The sequence below is a fragment of the Remersonia thermophila genome, chromosome 1, assembly GCF_042764415.1.
Source record: "Remersonia thermophila strain ATCC 22073 chromosome 1, whole genome shotgun sequence".
Classification (NCBI taxonomy): Eukaryota; Fungi; Ascomycota; class Sordariomycetes; order Sordariales; family Chaetomiaceae; genus Remersonia; species Remersonia thermophila.
This window is the reverse complement of record NC_092217.1, coordinates 1,302,537-1,321,342: the sequence shown is the minus strand read 5'-3', so window position 1 is coordinate 1,321,342 and position 18,806 is coordinate 1,302,537. Positions and strand designations below refer to the sequence as shown.

Below are 18,806 nucleotides of genomic sequence, written 5' to 3'. Positions count from 1 at the left end.
GGAGAGCGAGGGCTGGCGTCCAGGGTCGAGAAGGAGGTGCCACGTGTTTGCATGGACGGCCCTGGATGGAAGCCATGCGAAGAATCTCTTGTAGAAGGGCCGGTGCCGACCGGGCTCTTGTTTGCTGGCGTAAGGAAGATCAGTCGGTGTGCAACAGCGAGCGCCTCTGTCAGTGCCCTGCATGGTTTGTGCATACGACCGGTCTGGTGTGTGGCTTATGAGCATGTTTGAGAGCTGATTTCTTTTCTCACTTCCCTCGGAGCCAGCGCCGGGAGAGACCCATGAAGGGGATGCACGTGGATAAAGACGGCTAGAGAATTTTATGCCTGGGGCGATCTCTGGGGCCTGCTGGCGCAAGGAACGTGAATCGGGCTGCGGGGGGGTTCGAGTCCAAGGAACGTTAGCAAAGAACAACGGTCGTCGGTCAACATGCCCGAATGGCAGCACCCGTTGAACCACCCCAGGCTGGCTTCTAGTTATCTGCTGCCTCGACAGAGATTTGCATCGCGCTTGTTCTGCAAGGCCCCTGCATGTTTCAGTCACAAACCCGTTCTCCAGCATCTGCCGGCTGCCCATTTGAGAGGCTTGATTGTTAGTCGTTGTCGGCACGGCGGTGGAGACACGGGATGGCGGGGCCGACGCGGCCATGCCTACCCACCCCGGGGCAGCTCTCGTCTCGCGCGGCAGTTTTCCATTATTAGCGCCTACGGCTCGCTCTCATACCTCAGAGATGAAGTGGCCGAAGTGGACGGTCTCATCCCACTCCCTCCCACGCGATAAAAACGCACAGTATGTGCGCTAGACCAGAGCGTTGCGCAGGAAAAACAAAAAAGAAACAGCAAGACGCCCCCCGCGACGTTTCTCGGGAAGGTCCCATCCTTGCCGCGCATCGTCTCCCCGTTCCCTGCTAGCGTGGTTTGGGCGGGGCGGTTGGTTGACGAAGTTCGTCAGCAGCTCCAATGGAGCTCCGGAATCCGACGAGGTTTGATTTCTGACGTGGCGGAAAATCCGGGGCGAACGCCTTGATGTAACTGCTGTGGTCTTGCCGCCGGCCGGGATACGGGCCGAGGCTGAGCCCGAGCTTGGGACCGCCAGCGAGGCTTTGATGGCCCCAGACGAAACTGAAGTGCATGTTCTCAGCTACATCCGCCTTCATGGATGTTTTGATAAACGTAGCGCACACAATGGAACGGGGCTGAGCATCGTCTCTTCGCTCGATATCCGACCTGGAATCAGTCATTTTCCTGGCTCCTGGATGTCTCAGGGACTTTTTCCGTCGTCCAGAGCTGATTGTCGTTTCACTGGAGGGACCGACAAGGGACCCTGGCCTGGAGCGAGTAGTTGTCCAATCATCATCGGTACCAGCCCGTTGGTACCACGCGTGATTGGTTGCGGGTTCCGCCAAGAGGCTGTTGGTCGTTGGGAGGAGCAGCGTGTGGAGCCGGTGCGCAACGTCGATAGGCCAGCCCGCGTGCACCATGCGCAAGACGTTTTATTTGCCTGATCGCGTCCTCCCTCGGAAGCGCGATTTTTCTTGCCAGGGTGTCCAGGGCATCCTGCCGTGGGATTGCTTGAGCTCTTGACAAGCGTTAGAGCGTGAATTCCAGCGTTTTCAAGCGCCGAGATAGGGGTGGAAGAGATGGAGAGTAGGTTGGAGCACGTATCTGAGGTCTGTCGTGCCCAAGGAATGCCTAAGGACGGGAATGGGATGGTGACAGCCCGGACCACGTGCACTGCCAAGATTGTGGAATGCAGCAAGCAGCTCCAATGAGGAGTCGCAGGGCTCCATGGATACGGCAAAGGCTCTGACTGACATGCCTGGCTGGTCCGGTTTGTGAAGGATGCAGCGGGGGGAAGCAGGGGGAGGGGGGGTAAGATGCGGTCGGGCATAAACGTCGCAGGCATGAAGGCCAAGACCGGTATCCTTCCGCTCACCCAGGGACCTTGTCGTTCGTCCTGACCCCTCCCTGCCCGAGTCGAGTAGTCGTCCAAGGGTTCGGCCATGTACGGCTCGGATGCTTGCTCCCAGCCGAGTTATGAAGAGATGGGTGGTCATTTGGATGGAGGAAAGATCCGAAGAATGTCGCCCGAGAGGCCTCGGCATCAATCTCATTTCAATAGCCGAAGTTTGGCAACCTTGGATCTGAACAGAGGGCAATGTAGACTGGATGGTGGACGGGATTGTATCGTTGAAGTGCACAGCCTGAAGCCTTGTGCGGGCAAAAAGACGGCAGGCGACCTGACCGGGAGCGATGCTGGACCGCCTGAACAAAAGGGGCCGGGGTTCCATCGTGGCATTCTCGCTCCTGAATTCACCAATCTATCCATTCTTCAGCGTCCGACCTCCGGCCGTGCTCCATTTGCAGCCCGAATTGAAATCAACGGCATATGAACAGCGTCCTTAAGGCTTCCTAGCCAGCCGCAGCACCTCCGTTTTAGCAGGATACCGTTTGGGCCAACACACGCGGACGGATGGGAGAAGGTACCCAGCTAGCTCCGATCTGTATCTGCAAGCATCGTCTACACACCCCCCCTTTCCAAGGCCACACTCCGCCGTGCATCTCAATACCACCCTGGTTTGTGGAAGGACGGGATGCTGAACCTGGCCAGTTACCCGCATATCCTCTCGGTCAGATGACACAATTGGGCGACCCCCCCTCCCCCCCCCCTCTTCTCCCCGGGACTTGTTGATCTCCTTCAACCTTGACGTCTAACGGAACTCTTGCCCAAGATCTTCGGCCTCCGAATCTCTAATAGGGACCAGTTGATTGCTCCCGTTCATCTCGGGCCGCTCTCGCTCTGTGGACCTGCTGTATTTCCGCATAGCCCATCCATCCCACCTTTTCCTGGCTGGGCCCTCCCTGGCATAGCCTGAGACACGGAAGCGCCGCACCTGATAGACGCTGGCTGGACGGTCAGGTCCACCGCGCTAGTTATCTCGAGGGCGCAGCCAACGCTTGCGCAATATCAACCACGCAGCGTTTTGGTCCCGAGAATCTGGAACCGACGACCAACACAAAACATTCCTTTTTCATATGGTGCGTAGAGTTTGTCTCTCCTCTGTCCAGATGAGGACGGCCCGCGGTATAAGAAGTCACAATTCCCCGCCAGCCCAAGAGGCTATGCATCCCGAGCTTCGCCCCTTCAGATGCGCCAGATAAATACCACAAGCCCGCCACCTTTTTTTTTTTTTTTGGACATCTTATCACTGAAACCCTTTCGTACACAGGCTTTCGTCACAGCATTTTAAGAGCAACCGACCTTCAGAGCTCCTCGAGAGGGAGCCTCACCATGGCCTACAACCACAACCCGTACCATCCCGGGGACTGCTACCCTCCGCCCCCGGCATCTACCAGACAGCTGTCCAACGCGCGCCTGTCTCACTCGACTCCAGCATCCTCGGCACCCTATGCATCCACCTACCCAGCGTACCCGGCCACCCACCATGCCATGTACAGCACCGGTCCGGATCAGCAAGTCCTCATCACCCGCACCCTCTCTCCACCATCCGCCACGTTTGGCTCAGCGTCGACCTCGAGCATGATGTACTCGAAGGGCGACTGCCAAGCGCTGGTTCACGAGCTCTCCTATGCGTCCGTGACCCAACCGCTGTCGCTGCCGTCGCAGCTGCTCCAAGCGCAAGCGCACGTCCTCCCGCCACCGTCTCAAAGCCTGGTCCCATGCCCATCGTTGAGGCCTGTCCCTAGGCCAATGGCGTGCGGAGATTACCAAGCCTCTTTATCACAGCAACCTCTGGAGCTGTCCCACAGCACATACGACAGATCACCGTTCTCTTCATCCACCGTCGCCACGTACCAATCCGCCACGGTCTCGTCGCTGCACAAACCGGCGTCCTCTAAGCAACCCGATCGGGGGGGCAAAAGCCGGCCTCGCACCGCCGAGGAAGGCTGGATGAAAAATCAAAGGTTCAACCAAATGATGAGCCGGTTGCCACCCGAAGTGATTCAGAACATCCGGACCAAGCTCGGGTATCGGTCTTGCTGGCCCCTCGTCCTCGCAAGCCGTTGGTTCAACCAGCACTTCAACCCAGACCACCCCGCAGGATACTTCACCAAAGAGGAGAGGTTCGCCGGCTTGCTCGAGATGGAGAAGTGGGGCGTCTACGGCAACCCGGATCCCAACGCCCCGAGAAAACGAAAGGCCAAGGAAGAAGAGCTGTCCTGGCTTGCCTGCTACCACTGCCTGCGGCCTCGGAGCCTCCAATACTTTGAGCGCTACAAGCACACCAACCTGGCCCGCAGGGCCGACGCCGGCGACGACGGAGCCAAGACCAGACGCCGCTTGCCCCCGGCGGCGGCCACGCGCCGGCAGTCGCCCTACTCCCCTCCGACCTCCCGATCCTCCAGCGCCTCGCCCCCGGCCAACCCCCACTACGACCCGAGCCTCACCCGCAGCAGCCTCCAGGCGGCCCGCCACGCCCGCATGCCCAGCCCCGCGGGCAGCAGCAGCAGCGGCGACTCGGAGCAGGGCGAGACGCGGCTCGAGGTGCGGCAGAAGAAGACGTACAGCCTCCGGCGCTTCTGCATCGACTGCGGGCTGCGGCTGGGCATCTACGAGCCGGGCGACCTGGTCGAGGTGCACCGGCCGCCCGAGGACAAGCCCAACGACGCCATCTGGGTCTGCGGGTGTTACGAGCTGAAGCACCGCGCGGACGAGGCGCAGTGCAGGGCGTGCGGGCATAACTGTCCGTTTTCGACCTCGGTGGTGGCGGTGAGGCGGTGATGGAGAAGATGGTATTGGAATATTAATAATTATCGGAAAGCCTCGGGGCGGTTGGAGCGGAAGCGGGACGGTTCAGCCTGGTTTGTGGTTCTTTTGCTGGAGGGTTTACGGTGTTTCTACGGTCATAAAAATCCGGGGTTGTACGGCACATGGTATATGGATGGGGCCTCTATCGTACCGGCTCCAGCCTGATGGTGATGTCCCGCCATCAACGACCTGAGGTTGGGGGTTCTGAGGTTCTCTATTCCATCTTTTCTGTCCTTTTGTCTTGGATGTCGCCAGTGAGTTGTTCACTAAACGTGTGGCCCTAAGGTGTCTACATATAAAAGGAAGAAAACCAATAGTGCGTTTTCCGCAGAGACCTTCGCAACCGAGGCTGGTTTTATGAAGGCTGGCGGTGTGCGCTTTTGTCATGAGGCAAGCCGTACGTAGCCAAGAGCAAAGGATGGTGGCTTTCAACTCGCCGGCAGGGCAGTTTCCCATTTCCCAACTTGAGCTACGAGGGTCATTGTTAGCATGATTACACCTCTATTCATTCGGTGTCACCCTTGGGGATCTGATGGTTATTCTCATGATACGGCAGATGTTCTTTCGGTTAGGTACCTTTGCACCGTCCAAATATGACTTTCACAACTTTGACACGGACAACTAAATAATTTAGTACCCGCGTCTTTCGGCCTTGCGTCCCAGCATATTCGTTTCCCTGACAGGGAGGGGGGGGGGGGGGGGGGGAGGAGGAGGAGGAGGAGGAGGGAGGTTGGAACGGAATGAAAATCCTCGATAAGCATCAACAACCCGGCAATTGCTCCTAACCAGGTTCCTCACAGTGCATGGTTGCGACGAGATAACGGCATGCAATGAGGAAGCGTTCTGGAGGGATTTTGTTGCGAGGTCGCCGAAGGCGAAGCCTGATGACTGGACTGAACGGACCCGGCGGTTTGGAACCGACGCTGTAGGTCGGCAAACCGCGAGGGGCTGTTGGCTCGAAGTCGAGAGGCTGTGACAACGCGCAGGAGCGCGGCTGAGGGGGCATCGTCACTGGCTCGTTTTCCTTTGCTGGTTTGATTTGATTCTGACACGGTACGGCAGGGAGAAGGGACAGAAAAGTCTGGCTGGGAGAAACGAAGCCGTGCTCTTACGCATAAGTTGTTGCCGTTATGGAGATAAACGGACTGCCGTTTTCAGGGAGCGGGGGCTTTGTTGAGGGGGCGTGTATGGTGGATTGGGGGGGTTGTTTGCTTCTTTCTCGGGACTCAGCATACGGAGGCTCCCCGACCTGCGTAGGGGGTTCGACGGATGGAATGGTCGCTATAATACGCCCGACTTGTCTACATTTCGCTTACCTCGTTTGGTGTTCGTGTTGCTTCCAAAGTGGTATTATCAGCACCGAAGCACTCTGCCACATCCCATCTGGCCATCGGCAGCATCCAGCGAAACAAAGCCACGCTGTGAACCGTGATTCTCAGAATGATTATTCCTTCTGAGCTTTGGCCGGGATCGTGAGGAACTCATGACAGCTGGGGCGTGAACGACGGTTTTCCAGTGCCGGACTGGACTCGAAGATGGAGTTGCCCCGGAGGTGGCATTCCGGTGCGCACTGTGACAAGGGGAGTCCTGGTCGCGCGGTTTCATCTTCTTTTTTTGCAGAAACTGTGCATCGCACAGAGTGTGTTGCGCATTTCTGGTAGTCCTAAGGAAGCAAAACAAGGCCGAAGCTCGAGATTAGGGCACACGCTGGTGTCCTCAACCTCCGTAGACAACAACCAATCAAGACATTACATGAACAAGTGACATTCATGGAAACGGCACGTCCGGGGTATAGTGGTTTTCTGTTTGCGGAGCCAGAAGAACTGAAAGGGCTAGCGCCTTGACTGTGGCGCTGTTGTGTTCATGATCCATCAACACGAGGGACCCTTGATCAATAACCGGCCGGGAGTTATACCCGGCCCTACGCCAGCCCGGTATCATCATCAGCTGGTTGGCAAAAAGTCCCGGGTTTCCAGACTAGGGAAGCTGACCAACCTGGGCATTCAGAATCGATGCTCTGGGCCCCCGGCGTTCCGGAACACGAGCAGGGCAGTGCCGGGGAATCACCCATTCCTACACGCCTTTCTTGGATGGCAGACCAAAGATCACCACCGGCTCTTCGTGGCGGTTAGACCCGGCATTGCACGACCTACCGATCACGAAACGAGAGAGGCAAGAGGTGACCAAGACGAAGGCAAGGAAGAGGGAAAGGTAGGGGGGCTCAGACCTCACAGAGCTATTTTGGTCTCCGGTCGGTCCCGACGGGCAAACTGCTTTCGATCCCCGCTTTTCATGACAAGCAGGCAGAGAGAGGAACGGGGCCAACTGCTTGCGGGTGAGATCCGTCACCGAGACCTCTGGGGCCCAACGAATTCAATCCTGGTAAAGTAGGGTACCTGAATTTCGATTCGGTTCGAGTTGGACCGCCCGAAGCTCAGTAGAGAAGTGGTATCGCGCGGAGGGAGGGCCGGTGGTGATGGCCCGCCTGAGCGACCATGTGCTACTTCTGCAGAATACTCCTATAAGTAGTCCGTCCATTGAGTGCGATCTGGGAGTTTGCAAGATGGCCTCTGGAGAACCTAGAAGAGGCTATGAGAAGCGGTGGATCGATGGAAAGGCATCCATCCAACCAACGGGACGATAGGCATGGCGCCATCACTTTGCTAACCTGGCATCACCATGACGAGACACAGTTGTGGCCTTTTCTTTCTCACAGATACCGAGCCATGGAAATGAAAGTACTGTTTGATATCAGCCCGATATAGTGCCGGGTCCCTGGGATATCAATCAACAGGCGTCACTGTGCGTAATCAAAACAAGGTGTTGGGGCCGATCTCCAGCACCTTCGGGACGAATACCCGGTGGCCGTGGCGCATCCGCTGGACCACAGAGCAGGGAATCATCGTGATGGCCTGGAGATCGCACCGGCAAGGACAATCAGAGAAGCAGTTACCGGGATGAACTTTTCACAGAGAAAGTGTTATCATCTCGATGGACGGCCAGGATGTTGGCCACGGGGTGGCAGTGCTGCCGCGGTTGGGCGGTGCGAGGAAACCTCTTTAACGAGCCAATGTTGTCAGGCCACAGTAGGTCCCCGGATTCATCTTAGCATGGATACTGCCTGTTGGGCATCGTATCATGCGTGTGCCGGTGTTACTTTGCTTCCGCATTGAATTCACCCCCCCGAAGACAGACCGGCATTGGTGAGGTAAGTTGGGGTGAAGGGTTTATCCGTACTGTACTTACAGCACGATGGCCTCGTGAACTGTTAGGTGGCTGTTCTGGAAGCTCTGTTGACCCCAGAAGGTGTCCTACCACCGGGCCGTCTTGAGGTCACGGTTTTGGACCCCGCCCCCCTGTGTCCGTGTAACACGTGAGGCCTGTTTTTGACCGTGGTTGTGTCACAAAGTGCCAGAGGTGATAGATCGAGAAGAGGGCTATATTCGTGCTCGAAGGATTCGGGACCTTCTGGCTGTTCACATGGCTCGAGCCGCATCTCTTTCCTGTCTGATTCACCTTTTCCGCCCCCCCAATCCTGTGAACCATGGATATGCTGCGCCCATTTGTCTTCCTTTGCCGACTGCATGACCAACAAGCAAGCGGCCCTGCGTCTCTCCTCCGTCTTCGGCCTCGTCTAGGCTTACCAATGTGTGACAGAGAAGGGGGAGCGAGGTCCCCGTCAACGTGATACGACGCCAGGATATTGATGGACGTACCATGGGCCAACGCGCCTCCGTTTTTCCAGCTCCTAGCCCCCTACCACCCCACACACTGCCGCTCAGCTTTGCCATCAGCACACACTCTACCAATGCTGCCTGCAATGGCACTATTAACTACGGACCTTCTCCGGGCAAACACCTGTACAGACGCGCATTTAACCGTCGTTGGTTCTCCTGGATAGCCAAGGTCCTATCAGGTGAGCCGCCACGGCAGTCATCATTGACGACAAGACGTTTTTCTCTCCCAGACCGGGGCACTCTCCACCTTGACCGATCATAGCATGCGCAGTCCCCTCCTTTCTCTCCTGGTTTCAACCCTCCCCGCAGAGAGATGCCGGATTGGCGAGTCTGGAATTAATTAGTTAGACGGCAAAAAGGCAAGGGGGAAACGAGGCGTGCCGATATCGACTGCAACAATGACATCTCTTTCGTGACAAGGAGGGTTTCATGCGGTCACCATCAGAACAGAAAACGCCAAATCCAACTGCCGCACCCTTCTCGGGAGCATTAGGGACATCTCTGTCGTACGCCCGAGCAGCTCGTTGCCCGTTGCCCGGTGTCGCTTGGGTGGTCCGGTCCGTGCTCCGTTTGTTTACACCCCCTTTCTTGACATCCATTCACCACAACCATGACTACGTCTCCCCATTGTTGTACTGAGAACGGCAGAACTCCAAACTCACCAACATACATGGCAGGTACAAAGCATGATGGAGACGGAAATCAGGTTCGGACCCTACAGTTCCTCGGTACCCCCCCCCCCCCCCCCTTTCCCCACCCCAATACACACAAGGAGACCTTCTTGCGGGAGACATGTGCTAATGATAGTGAAGAAGCTCGGATGTGCTTGACCACGGCGACGTCGCTCTTGGGCTGTAATTAGAAGGCGGAGGTTGAGCGCCGTATAGCTAATAAGGTAGACCGCTTTCCTATGGATGGACCGAGGCCCAATGAGAGCCTCTCTCTCGGGCGTCTGTGAGATCTCGTGGATTGATTGTGGACAGCAAATGGATAGATTTGGACTTGGTATCTTCAACATCGCAACGGGACAGCATAATGCATTGTTATTTTCACCCTCTCTTTCAGCACCCGATGCTGCCCAACCCATGTCGACCTTCGCAATCCCTTCCATCACCCATTTACTCCTCTGAGCTCACAGGCAACACAAGAAAGCGCCAAAACAGCCCCCTCCTTCCCCTTCCCTCACCTCTTCCCAACTCCCACATTCCTCCCCCCTCGCTCAATCCTCTCGGCCCCAATAAAGTACTCCATCCTCCCACCGCCCCTCCTACGTCGACGGGATGCAAAAGTCGATCCACGTCCCCAGGTAATCCAGCCTATTCCCCCTCGCCTCCGCCGCCTTGTAGATGCGCTCAAATTCCGCGTAGTCCAGCCGTCCCCAACCGCCGCGGGCACGTGCCTCTTGCTCTGCAAGGTCGAGCCGTTTCCATGTGACGAGGGTGGAGTGCGGGATGGGGTTGGTCGCGGAGTACTGGTGCTTCCCCGGCCGTCTCTTCTTCTTCTTGTTGAGTTTCACGTCAAGCGAGGAGGCGTTGGTCTTGTCGTCGTTGGCGTCGGGACCTTCTGTGGAGGGAGCGTTGTCGTTGGATGACCGGGACGAAAGACCCGAGGATGGCGAGGCGGCAGATTCGCTTTGTTGGGTCTCGGCAGATGAGGTGTCGGACGGCGCTCGTTGTTGCCCGTTCGACGCCGACATGTCTTGGTCAGAGTTGGGGCGGAACTGCGGCATGGTCGGGTCGCGGTAGACATCGGGTTCCGCGCTCTGAGGAGCAGCCGGCTCGTCAGGGATCGGCGCAGGCAGAGCATCTTCGCTTTCCGCGCTTGCCTCGTTGGTCTCGCCGGCGCCCGTTCCTTTTTCGGCCTCCGGGTCGATCGAATAGCCAGTCTCCGTCAGCAGCTCCTCCAGGGTCTTGTCTTGGGCCGATGTGCCGTCCGTGGGTGTCGCGCGAGCCTTTGCCGGCGGCTCCTGCTCGTTGGGGTCGATGGACTGGAACAGGTGGCGGTACTTGTCGCGCAGCTCCTTTGTCTGGGCAGCTCGGATGGCGAGGTCCTCCTTCTCCTTGAAGAGGGTGTCAAGGATTTCGTTGAAGGCCTGCTGAGCGACCTGGTAGAAGATTTCCTTGCCGGCATCGCGCTCGGCGTCGCGAATCTCCATGCCGCCCCACCGCTCAGGGACGCTGCGGGATGAGGTGGAGGGGTTGGAGCGGATGTCGTAGTCGTCCGTGTCTTGGGCAAACCGCACCTTGGAGGACGAGCGGGAGCGGGCGGACGGCGGAGGCTGCTCTTCCTTGGACTCTGCGTCCTCAAGGCGGGTGAGGACGTCATCGTCGTCGCTCCAGTCCTCTGGAGGCAACATCCCTTCCTCCTCATCCAGATAGAACTGCCTCCGCTGCCAACGGTCAAACAGCTTTCTCCGGGCGTTCACCCGGGCGCGACGGCCTGATGAGACGACGTACGACGGAGATCGTCGCGGGCTGCGGTCGCTCGGCCTGAGACCTTCGCTCTCCAGAGACGGGTTCTCGTCGCGGGCTCCGTGGACGACAGAGCCTCCCGCCGCCCCGGAGCTCGGGCCTTCTCCGTTGGCCTGCGGGTTCTCGGCGCTTCGCAAGGCATCGTCGGCGGGGTCGCCATCCAGCTCCTGCATGTCCTGGACCGTGCTATCGCGATTGTTGAAGACGAGCAAGAAGTCGTTGCCGTCGCGGGTCTCGCCGAGAAGGAGGGTGGGCAGCTCGCGGATGCTGTTGGGAGGATTCAGCAGGCTGTTCAAGTACTCGATGCCGGACCGCTCGCCGTCCTCGTTCTGCTGCTGGCGGGAGATGGGCACGAAGCGGCTCTCGGCAGCGCGGGATTGACGGTTAAAGAGGCCCATGAGGATGGCCTGGCGGTCGGCGGTGTCCGGTGAGTTCTCATTGACAGCACGGTTGCGGCCGTCGATGATGCGTGCATCGCCCGAGCTGAGTACCGCCTTGCCCTGAGGGAGACGATCGGTGTCGGCCTCGGAGAAGCCGCCCTCGCGGCCGAACAGGCTGCTGAGGGGCTGGCGGCCGGTGATGACCTGGTCCACCTCGACGGCGTTCATGGCTTGCTCTTCGAGGCCCTCGAGGATGCCACGGTGCATGTGCTTGAAGACGGCGTAGTAGGCGCGGAAGAGGCGAAGGCAGTCGCGGCGGCTGATGAAGCCGTCGTCATCGATGTCGTAGCCCCGGAAGATCTTGCGCAGGCGGTCCTTGCGCTTCCGATACGCCGTGCCACGCAGGAACTCGGCGAAGCCGATGAGGCCGTCGCGGTTGTCGTCGTAGAAGGCGAACATGCGGTCGTGCAGGAGATTCGGAGCCATGTGATGATAGCCGCCCGAGGGCACAAGGTACCGCTCAAAGGTCTTGCGATCCATGGCGATGCCGAGCTCGTCGGGATCCTCGCGCCACTCGGTGCAGGCCATGAAGGTCCACTGCTCCCAGAGGGCCTCGAGCTCGGGACGCTCGAAGCCCGTCTCGCGGGTCAGCTTGGGCATGAGGTGCTTGGGCAGCAGGCGAAGGCAGTTCTCCGGGTCTCCTGGGTACCACACGGGCTGAAGGGGCCGGGAGCCGAGACGAGGGATGGGCACGCGGATCTTGTAGAAGATGTGGGTCTTTGTGTGCATGCCCTGGGCCTCGCACGTCTCGCAGAGGTCGAAATCCGTGCAGTTGGCGCAGCGGTAGCGGATCCCGCGGATCGGGGTGACGCCGCAGCCGTTGCAGAGGCAGCCCCGATGGACGAATGCATTGCGGCGGGCGTTGTCCTCGGAGACTCGGAAGAGCAAGCTGACGATGTTTTGACCGGCACGCTGGGCAGGGCCGGAGCCGAAGTGGTGGTCGTCATGGTCTTCATGGTCGTACCAGTTGTCATCGCGGACATGGCGCTCCGCTACAGCGTCTCCTGAGGCCGACTCGGCGTCGTGCGGGTCGTGGTGGTGGTGGTCATGGTGGTCGTCGGGGTTATCGTCGTGAAGGTGCAAGTTCTCATCGTGGGACTCGACGGACGTGTACGAAGCCTCGGAGGGCTCGCGGGAATGGCCGCGGTCGCCATTGTTTTGCACGACTTCGGGAAGCGAATGACGGCGGTGGCGGATGGCGTTGCTGCGATGCAGACGGCGGGCGGGCTCGGCGGGGAGAGCGAAGCTGGGGTCCTCGGGGCTGTCGTTGTAGGCGCGGTAGCAGTAGTAGCCCAGCGTCACCGTCGCCGCAAGAGAGGCGGCGGCGACGAGTATTCGCGGGCGCGTCAGCGTCGAGGCCGCGACAGAAGAGTCCATGACGACGCGTATGGCATCGTGGATTACGTCAAACGGAAGTTCCCCCAAGAGTTCCAGCAGTGGAAATCCGGAATCCAACTGGGCCTGGAGAAGATGTCGGAGGTAAAGGGTCCAGAAAGCCAGGGTGATTTCGATGCAACCGCTTCCATCGATGTCGCAGGTTGGCGTTGGCCGTTGGCGTTGGCGTGGATGGTTGGGGAACCCGGACCGAAGTTGAAGCGTGCAAGTTCAGGTCGAAGTGCGCTGATGCTGATGAATTGAGCTTCAGGCGGGAACCCACTTACGGCGCCGTCCCCTCCTCCCCCCTGCCCTGTCTCGCTATCTTATCGGAGCTGCAGGGGCTGGCCGATCGGCGAACCATGTGCTCATGCGCTGAAAGCGCTGCCGACGCTGACGGGGAGCTCTGCGCCAAGCCCGTGGGGAAAGTCAATGTGGGGCCCGGATTCGTATGTAGACCTTACGTCGTCCAGTCCACCTGAAGCTCATCCATCTCCAAAGTCATCCACCACCACCAAAACACACCATCCAACACGGAAATTCGTCCTGAAGAGCAACATCGATGGAGTAAAGTCCCATCTCAAGTACCGCACTTGGGCTCTGTATCTGCATGGTGGAAAGGCTCGGGACAGCCACGTAGGCTGAGTGAGACGCATCCCCCCAAGCTCCACAGGGTCCAGGGATGGACCATCTGTCCGACATCACCACCCCCATCCTCAACAACGGCGCCAACCCCAATGTGACAGCCAGCTCACGGTAAACCCAACACCAACCGACACACCCCTTTCGACACGTTTCCTCCCTGGAGCTTCTGCATGGACGCCGGCAAGACACCATGAACGTCGCATCGGCAGACCCCATGTCGCTCGACTCGGGTACGTGGCCTCTCACCAAGGCTGATGGGATTCTTCGTCTTCGTTCCTCTAACCGTGCCTGCCTGTCCCTCCTTCAGTCGACTACGACCCCGTCGCCCACCTCAACCTTCTCTTCTCCCACCCGTCCACCGTCTCCTCCGTCTCCCGCGTCTCCTCCACCATCCAGAGCCACAAGCATGGCCTCTCCCGTTCCATATCCGCCCAGGAGGCCGCCCAGGCCTACGGCCCCGACTCCTCGCTCGAACGCATGCAGTCCGCCCAAGCCGAGCTGGCCGATCTCTTCCGCCGCATCGAGAGCGTGCGCGCCCGCGCCCTGCAGACCGAGCGCGACATCACGACCATGACCGCCGACATCAAGCGCCTCGACGCCACCAAGCGCAACCTGACCCACAGCATGACGGCCCTCAAGCGCCTGCAGATGCTCACCACCGCCTACGAGCAGCTGCGCGGCCTCGCCCGCTCCCGCCAGTACCGCGAGTGCGCCGGCCTCTTGCAGGCCGTCCTGCAGCTCATGCGCCACTTTCACAGCTACCGCAGCATCGACCAGATCGCCGTCCTCAGCCGCAACGTGAGCGAGCTGCAGCGCGAGCTGCTCGAACAGGTCTGCGAGGACTTTGAGCTGGCCTTTGCCAAGGGCGACGTGGCCGCCCGCCGTCCCGTCCTCGTCGAGGCCTGCCTTGTCATGGACGCCCTAGGGGATCACGCCCGGACCCGCCTCATCACCTGGTACGTCAACACGGAGCTGCGAGAGTACCGCCAGGTCTTTCGCGGCAACGACGAGGCCGCCAGCCTCGACAACATCGGCCGCCGCTACGCCTGGTTCCGCCGCACCCTCAAGGCCCACGAGGAGGACCATGCTGCCATCTTTCCCCCCCACTGGCGCGTCGCCGAGGCCCTCGCCACCGCCTTTTGCGACGGCACCCGCGACGACTTCAAGGGCATCCTCGAGAAGAGCATGCGCCGCGTCGACGGCGCCAAGCTCGACGTCAACCTGCTGCTGAGCTGCCTGCAGGAGACCATGGACTTTGAGCAGTCCCTGGAGCGCCGGTTCGCCACCGAGCCCCGCGCCAGCATAGACACGCTCTCCTCCGCCGACGACCGCATCCAAAACTTCAACGGCTCCATCTCGGTCGCCTTCGAGCCCTACCTGAGCCTGTGGGTCGAGTCCCAAGACCGCGCCCTGGCGGGCATGATCCCCAGGTACAGGACGCAGCCCCTGCTGCCCTCCGACGAGGAATTCTCGCCGCAGGCCGTCATCCCTTCGGCCATCGAGCTCTTCCACTTTTACAAGCTCACCCTCTCGCAATGCGCCAAGCTCTCCACGGGCGATCGCCTCCTCGAGCTCACCCGCACCTTTGCCAAGTACCTCGACGAGTACGCCCAGCTGGTGCTCGTCCACTTCCTGCAACGCGGCGGCGCCGCCCAGGGCCCTCCCCTGGAGCAGATCATCCTCGTCCTCAACACGGCCGACTTCTGGCACACCAACACCAACCAGCTGGAGGAAAGCATCAAGAAGCGCATCGACCCGGACATGGCCGCCAAGGTCGACCTCTCCTCCCAAGCCGACGCCTTCATGGGCGTCGCCTCCGCCGCCGTCATGGCCCTGGTCGCCAAGGTCGAGCTGAGCTGCGACGGCGCCTGGCGCGAGATGCGCAACACCAACTGGGGCCGCATGGAGAGCGTCAGCGACCAGAGCTCCTACGTCGGCGAGCTCCTCCGCCACGTCAACGGCAAGGCCCAAGAGATCCTCCCGCTGGTCGTCAAGCCTCAGTACGCCCGCGCCTTTTGCGACAACGTGGTCGAGCACCTGTCCTCCGCCTTCCTGCACAACGTCGTCCAGTGCCGCCCGGTCGGCGAGGTCGGGGCGGAGCAGATGCTGCTCGACAAGTACGTCCTGACCAAGGCTCTCGAGAACCTCATGTCCTACCACAACCCCTCCTCCTCTTCCTCCTCCTCCTCCGGCCCCCCGCCCGCCGGCTTCGTCAAACGTGTCCACCTCGCCATGGCGCGCGTCGACCCCCTGCTCAAAACCCTCCAGGTCCGCCCTTCGCCTCCCGAAGGGCTCGTCCAGGCCTATCTCATCCACATCGCCGACCGGTCGGACACCAACTTCCGCAAGATCCTGGACCTGAAGGGCGTCAGGAAGCAGGACCAGCCCCACCTGCTCGAGCTGTTCGCCATCCACCGCGAGGGCGCCGCCGCCTCGTCGCTGCAGCTGGTGGCGAGCTCGCCGCTGCTGACCCCGCTCATGGCCGGCGGCACGTCGCTGGTGTCGGCGTCGCCGAGCGGGGGGCTGGGAGGTGCCTCCTCGGCCGCGGCCGGCGCGGGGCTGCAGGGGCGGTTTGACGCCGCCAGCTTGGGGGAGAAGCTGCTGAACGCGGCGAGGGACGGGGTGGAGAGAATGGAAGGGCTGGGAGGGGTGGTCGGGGCCGCCGCGACCGCCGCCGGGGAGGCTGGTGGGGACAAGGCGACGATTAATGAGAATTTGAAGAACATTGGGAAGTTCTTGCGGAGGGATATTGGTGGGTTGGGGGCGAGGTTTGGGAGGGGAGGTGGGGAGGGGTGACATGACGGGGAGGAGGAGGAGGAGGTGATGGTGGTGATGGTGGTGGTGGTGATGAGGGCAGTGGGGGTCGTTTGTGTGCATTGTGAGAATACTAGCCTATGCCATTTTCCTTGCGGTAACGAACTGGTCTGTCAAATCTCTCGATCCTAGAGGATTCCATGGTTGTATATAGAACTGGAACTGGGTAGAGTCTACCGAGGTAGGGTACGCAGCTGGATATTATTATAGAACAACCGTCTTGGAAGTTCCGTGTCGTACAGGGTTAGGGTTGAGAGTAGTCGGCGTCTTCAGTCTTCATGCCAATCTCATCCGCTGAACCTCACCACCTCCTCCCTCACCTTCAACACATTTCACATTGCGCTGTCCTCAACCACGGCCACACCATTACGATGCATACCAGGCTTTAAGACGGCGTGTGTATGAATCGATACGTTGCCTTCAAGAATCCCCTCTCGTCTTCATTTTTCCCTTCCTGTTCTCCTCTCGAGGCGGTAGATAGAATGTGAACACCATTGCTCGGCTCTCACAATGATCCAGGGCATCTTCTACGCCCGCTTCTTCACCGGGCAAGGTTGGATCTCCTCGTCTCGTTTCTTGTCGCATTCAATCTCCCGTCTCAACACCATACTTACATTTTTTCTTTTAAACAGAGGGCACTAGGATAGTGGCCCAGAGCCCGCCGGGCTGCATCGTTCCCGAGCCCGGCTGCTCCAAGGAACCCCTCGTCGACTTCAAACGCTTACAAAACTACATCATCCCAAGCCAAGTCTTTCGCAACCGCTACATCACCGTCACCGATCCGGACGGCAAGTATTGCGTGCTCTGCTTCCCCGTCGAGATCAAAAACGAGGAGCGCTACTTTCGCAACGAGTTCATCTTCAACTTTGGCCTCGTCGTTGAGACGGATGCCGACCAGGTCCCTTACGAACAAGTCGTCCGCCGGCTCGCGGCGACGTTTGCGGAAATGGAGAAGCAAAGCGGGTACCTGAGCAGCCAGGATTCGTACCTACGCAACTTGCTCAAGACGGTGGACGAGAACGAGCAGGGCGGCGGGGATGACACCACGGCCGCTGCTCCTCCTGCTTCTCCTGCTCCTCCTCCTCCCAACATCAAACCCGTCGCCAACACCACCACCACCACTATCACCACCACCGCTGCTGCCGCCGCCGCTACCAGCGGCACCGGCACCGGCACCGGCAGCAATGGAAACGACAGCCACCTTACCCGCCGTCCCATCGCCTCCCTCCTCGAGATCATCCGCGAGGACCTCAACAACTACGGCGAGTGCATGATCCCCGTCGACGACGCCAACGCCATCAACATGAAGCTCTTCCCCCACCACCCGACGCCGCCTCCCGAGGTCAAGGGCTGGCACGTCCCCGTCGCCAAGATGAAGTTCGCCGACGTCGTCGACCCGACCTGGGACCTGACGCTGCAGCGCGTCATCGCCCACATCGACGGCGTCTCGGACGTGCGGCGGATCGCGGCCCGCGCGGACGTGTCGCTCGAGCTCTGCCAGCTCGCCCTCCGACACCTGCTCTACTACGACACCATCCTGCTGCTCGACATGTTCTTCTTCGGCGCGTGCTACGCGCCGCGGCCGGGGATCCACGACTTCGTGGCCAACGTGGGCGGCATGGTGGACGAATGCGCAAACTACGTTTGCATCGGGCCCGGGCCGGGGCGAAGGAGGAGACGAGGCGGCGGTGGTGGTGGTGGCGGCGGGGAGTATGGCCCCGGCGGGGGCGAAAGGGGTCGCGGCTCTGGGAAGTCGGAGTCGGAGTCGGACTCAAACTCGAACTCGAACTCGGACTCGGACGAAGATGACGACGACGACGACGATGATGATGATGATAACGACGACAACAGCACCGATGGCAGCTCCACGCTGCGGCACCACGGCCGACGCAGCGGCGAACACGGCCACCGCGACGCCGGCGCCGAGGACGAACACGGCCCGCACCAGCACCACCAGCACCACCACCACCGCCACCCCCGCGTCTCCAACTACACCCTCATCAAGCTCATGACCACCTTTTGCTACGGCAAGTCGGTGGCCGAGTGGCTGCGGGGCCACATGGAGTCCGGCCTCGACGTGCTGCGCCTGATCGACGTGCGCCGCTTCGTCCAGTTCGGCGTCATCAAGGGATGCCTGTACCGCGTGCACAAGCACGTTGTGTCCAAGCAGTACCTGGCCGCGTTGGCGACCGGCCAGGCGAGGCCGCTCAAGGAGGGCGGCGATCCGCTGCAAAAGTACACCGACGGGATCGCGTCGTTTGATCAGATCATTACGGAGCAGGACCTGACGGACGGGGAGATCATGGAGCGGTTGAAGAGCTTCAAGGCGCCGGCGGGGGATTTGACGGTTTTGTATCGCTAACGTGGCAGGGAGAAAGAGAGAGAGAGAGAAGACAAGGACGATGCGAGGGAGGGCAAAGGGCGGGGTTACTTTGACTTTTTCTTTTTTTTAATTGAAACATGATAGGGAGGTATCTACTGCGTCACGGCGAGATCTATGGGGGAATTTTATTGTACAGCAAGCGGCCTGCGGCAGCTCAAGGGAAAGCCAAAGC

General features: G+C 60.0%; 4 protein-coding genes across 4 annotated transcripts; 3 read left to right on the top strand and 1 right to left on the bottom strand.

Annotated features, from left to right (window-relative positions):
* Nucleotides 1-3,035: 3,035 nt before the first annotated feature.
* On the top strand, nt 3,036-4,743 carry VTJ83DRAFT_385 (uncharacterized protein; the record flags this gene model as incomplete). The annotated part of the gene is made up of 2 exons (XM_071010273.1): nt 3,036-3,038; nt 3,232-4,743. The coding sequence occupies 2 exons, from the start codon at nt 3,036-3,038 to the stop codon at nt 4,741-4,743; spliced, it is 1,515 nt and encodes a 504-aa protein (XP_070869738.1).
* Nucleotides 4,744-9,774: 5,031 nt separating this feature from the next.
* Nucleotides 9,775-12,795, bottom strand: VTJ83DRAFT_384 (uncharacterized protein; the record flags this gene model as incomplete). Its single annotated transcript, XM_071010262.1, has 1 exon — nt 9,775-12,795. One exon carries the CDS (start codon nt 12,793-12,795, stop codon nt 9,775-9,777), a length of 3,021 nt encoding a protein of 1,006 aa, XP_070869737.1.
* Nucleotides 12,796-13,627: 832 nt separating this feature from the next.
* On the top strand, nt 13,628-16,233 carry VTJ83DRAFT_383 (uncharacterized protein; the record flags this gene model as incomplete). Its single annotated transcript, XM_071010251.1, has 2 exons — nt 13,628-13,667; nt 13,745-16,233. The coding sequence occupies 2 exons, from the start codon at nt 13,628-13,630 to the stop codon at nt 16,231-16,233; spliced, it is 2,529 nt and encodes an 842-aa protein (XP_070869736.1).
* A 528-nt stretch (nt 16,234-16,761) lies between these two features.
* VTJ83DRAFT_382 (uncharacterized protein) lies at nt 16,762-18,613 on the top strand (the record flags this gene model as incomplete). The annotated part of the gene is made up of 2 exons (XM_071010240.1): nt 16,762-16,804; nt 16,884-18,613. 2 exons carry the CDS (start codon nt 16,762-16,764, stop codon nt 18,611-18,613), a joined length of 1,773 nt encoding a protein of 590 aa, XP_070869735.1.
* Nucleotides 18,614-18,806: the final 193 nt, after the last annotated feature.